The sequence below is a fragment of the Bidens hawaiensis genome, unplaced genomic scaffold, assembly GCF_021521415.1.
Source record: "Bidens hawaiensis isolate Kalapana, Puna unplaced genomic scaffold, B.hawaiensis_p1.1 tig00010169_1, whole genome shotgun sequence".
NCBI classification, from domain to species: Eukaryota; Viridiplantae; Streptophyta; class Magnoliopsida; order Asterales; family Asteraceae; genus Bidens; species Bidens hawaiensis.
The window spans coordinates 468,153-472,097 of NW_027491772.1; the positions used below are offsets into that span (position 1 = coordinate 468,153).

General features: G+C 38.5%; 2 protein-coding genes across 2 annotated transcripts; both read left to right on the top strand.

The window, feature by feature from the left end:
* The first annotated feature begins 709 nt into the window (after window positions 1-709).
* Window positions 710-1,805, top strand: LOC143534500 (2S seed storage protein-like). The gene is made up of 2 exons (XM_077028970.1): window positions 710-1,269; window positions 1,456-1,805. The coding sequence occupies exons 1-2, from the start codon at window positions 710-712 to the stop codon at window positions 1,721-1,723; spliced, it is 828 nt and encodes a 275-aa protein (XP_076885085.1). The 3' UTR covers window positions 1,724-1,805.
* A 1,410-nt stretch (window positions 1,806-3,215) lies between these two features.
* LOC143534516 (uncharacterized) lies at window positions 3,216-3,701 on the top strand. Its single transcript, XM_077028983.1, has one exon. It carries the CDS (start codon window positions 3,216-3,218, stop codon window positions 3,699-3,701), a length of 486 nt encoding a protein of 161 aa, XP_076885098.1.
* Window positions 3,702-3,945: the final 244 nt, after the last annotated feature.

The following is a 3,945-nucleotide window of genomic DNA, read 5'->3' on the forward strand; positions in this document are numbered from 1 at the left end:
ACAAGCCTTATAATTAAATATATATATATATATATATATATATATATATATATATAAATAAAAGTAGAATCATCATAAAAAAATAATAAAAAATAATTAACACTAAACAACTGATTATATATATATATATATAAAAGTAGAATCATCATAAAAAAAATAATAAGAAATAATTAACACTAAACAACTTATTACATCGATCATGATTATAACTTGTCATTCCAAATTTATAAGACCATTTAGGAATATATTATGATTTTTTAGATGAACTTGTTTATCATATTACAACTTATGTATTAATTATAACTTTTCAGAATCCTATGTTCATTCATTTCTTATTTTCACATTAAAACCCTTGCTACTTGGCTATGCATTATCATACCGAGTTCAAGTCCACGTGGAACCAATTCATATATTTCCATCAACACCAATGACACCACATGCATACTCCAAAACACACTTCCACTTGCTACACTTTTCATGTAAAAACACCATCAACACTATTGACACCTCACACATACTCCAAACCATTATTCCACTTGCTACATTTTTCATGTAAAAACTTGTACGTGTTCTTAATAAATGCTCAACAAATAAGCATATTGCGCCACCGATTAAATACACCTCTCCACGTATATACCTCCATGCAAACCCTAAAACCACTATATATACCACCCTAATTCACACAGCAAATTCACACAACAAACCAACAATGGCAAAGCTAATAGCTCTCGCACTCGCCTTCGTCGCCCTGGTTACTGCCCATGCAACCATCGTCACCACCGCCATCAACGACGAGTTCGATTTCCCATTCGGAGAGCAAATGCAATGTCGCCGACAGTTACAGGGACAGAACCTGAACCCGTGCCGCACGTTCCTCCAGAAGGGCCGTATTCCATTCCAAGGATACTTCCCTATGAAGGGGTTCCAGGAGCCATTCATCCAGCAATGCTGCCAAGTGCTCCAAAACATCAACGAGCCGTGCCAATGTGAGGCCGTGAAGCAGGTGTTCCAAGAAGCCCAGCAACAACAACAACAAGAGTGGCATAGCTTTATACCATTCCTCGGTTCTCAGCAGTCACAACAGTTGAGGCAGAAGGCTCAGGCCATCCCTAACCTATGCAACCTTCAAACACAATGCGGAATTGGAAGCAACCCGATCGATTTCCCATTCCAAATCCCTTTATTTCCCAAGCCCACGCCTCCTTTTGGCGGATCACAGCCCCAATGCAGCGAAACTGATATCCAAAGGCCAGTCAACAAATGCCAAAGGTACACTATATAAGTATTCTTAAAGATTCATTATCAAATGATCACATACATTGTTTACCTTAACTTTGCTAGCTAGTTTAGGACATAATATGAGATTCCACCTTTTCCAATGTTAGATAGTACTCTAACACAATCATAATCATATATTAAGCACAAACCCTAATCGTATAACGATATTTTCAACAGGTTCGTCACACAACAACTCCAGTACCCTGAGATGAGCGTCGGCTATCAACAAGAACAATCGCCAGAACTTCAACAGTGCTGTGACGAGCTCCAGTACATGAAGAATGGGTGTGAGTGCAGGGCCATTAGAGAGATAGCTAGCAGAGTGATGAAGCAGCAGTCGCAATTCGGGAGGTTTGGCAGGCAGCAGTCGGAGATGGTGAGGCAGATTGTTCAGGATCTGCCCAATCAGTGCAATTTGGACATGAGCCAGCAATGCACCTTCTGAAGTATGAGGCAAATGAAGGAGAGTTGCATCTCTAGTTGATCTTTGAGATGCATGGGAGGGTAGTTTCTAATAATAAGATGAATAATAATCGTGGCTTTCATCTTGTCTTTATATATCAAAATAATAAATGACTGCCCAACTTTTAATCTAGCTTCGAATGTTCATCAAGCTTATGACTCTTGTTTTAAAACTTATGGTATAATTAGTAAGTAGTGCATGCGCGTTGCAACGGAATTGAAAAAAACCCAAATTCGTGAATTTGATGACTAAACTTAGAAAACCCACATTCACAAAACTGACACTGGTTGTTAGCCAAGGCTCTAGTGTGCTACACGACTACAACATAGGTTGCCAGTTGCCACGCCATAAACCAGAACATCATCACAGCCATAAACCATAGAGAACCATGATAGTCATGACTTATACTATACCCAGCTTGATTATGATGTATAACAATACTAACTTATACTACGATGTATAACAATACTAACTTATACGGATGATGATGCTTATATAATGAATGAATCATAGTTATGCATTCTTTTTCTCTTCTTTCTTACAATTTTCTCCCCATAAAAAACATCCAATTACAATCAAGAGGTAGGGGGCAACAAGGAGCACCGCAACCCTTTTTTAATGGCAAATTTGATCCTACTGAAAACAAAATTATGGTTTTTGCCGTCGATGAGTTACTGTGCATGACCTGTTGAACTCTTTTCAAAAACACATCAGCTTCGGGACAAAGGACCCGTTGAGCTCTTATTCTAATGTGTTTCAACCAAATGCCACCATATTTCTTTGTTTTAATTTGTTACTATGCATTTGGTTAAACCAATTTGTTTGATAATGATAAATATACATTTTATTGTAAGAGCATTCACAATATTTTTTTTGGAGTACTTTTAAAAGTGTCACATGATATATGTTCATAAGTTAAATTTTTTTTCTCTCACTTATCCTACGCACAACCTTCTAAAACCATCAATTCTCTCTTCTCTCTCATCTTTTATAGTCACTCTCCCAAGATGTTTTTATGGAAGTATAAAACTATCACCCATTCTTTCCTTCATCTCACATTATAAAACTATCACCATTTTGTTATGATATTAGAACATATACATAAAAGATCCTACACTCAAAAATAAACCAACATTCCACAACCAAAACCCTAATCGCCGCCATGACCGGTGATAAAGAAAAATTTGACTCAGCCATGATCGGCGACCAAAGAAAACAAACCGATGGAGGGGCTGCTGATCATACCTCTCCGTATTACATACATGCCTCTGATTATCCGAGATAGTTACACGTTAATGACGTGCTTACCGATGGAAACTACACAAATTGGTCCCAAGAGATGTTGAATTTCTTGTTTGCTAAGAACAAGGTAGGCTTCATCGATGGGTCAATCAAGAAACCGGAACCTGATTCACCAACCTACATGGCCTAGATGCTGTGTGATGCCATGCTTAAGGGCTGGTTGAACACGGCAATGGAGAAAGAAATACGAACCAGCGTAAAATATGCTTCCACAACTCAAGAGATTTGGGCAGATTTGAAAGAACGTTTCGGAAAGGATAACGCACCAAGGGCATACGAGCTGAAGCATTCCTTGACCATGATCAAACAGGAAGGATCGTCCATCTCCGCCTACTTCACGAGGCTACGTTCCATTTGGGACGAAATCGAGTCCATGTTTCCGATTTCTTTATGCATGTGTAACGGATGTACATGCGGGCTCGGAAAGAAACTTAATGACCTCAAGGACAAAGAGAGGCTATATGAATTTCTCCTTGGTCTAGATAGCGAGTATGGAACCATACGTACTCAAATCCTCGCTATGCAACATACACCAGCCCTCAATTCAGCCTACCATTTGGTATACGATGATGAACAGCAAAGAGCCATTTTTGGTTCAAAAATACCAATCAATGATGCAACTACCTTTCAAGCTTTTCGCCTAGGAAGAAGGATCTGAATTTGTCACAAAACAAATTTGTTTATAATGATGGAAAGCGTAATTTAGGTGAACGGATTGAACATTGTGATTATTGTGAAAAAGATGGTCATAAGAAAGAAGGATGTTTAAACTTATTGGGTATCCGGAATGGTGGCTGGGTAAAGGAACACATGAAAAGGCTAAACCAAATGTCGATTGTGTTGAAAAGGGAACGAGCAACATACCAGGTTTGACAAAGGAGCAATACCAACAATTCGTGAAG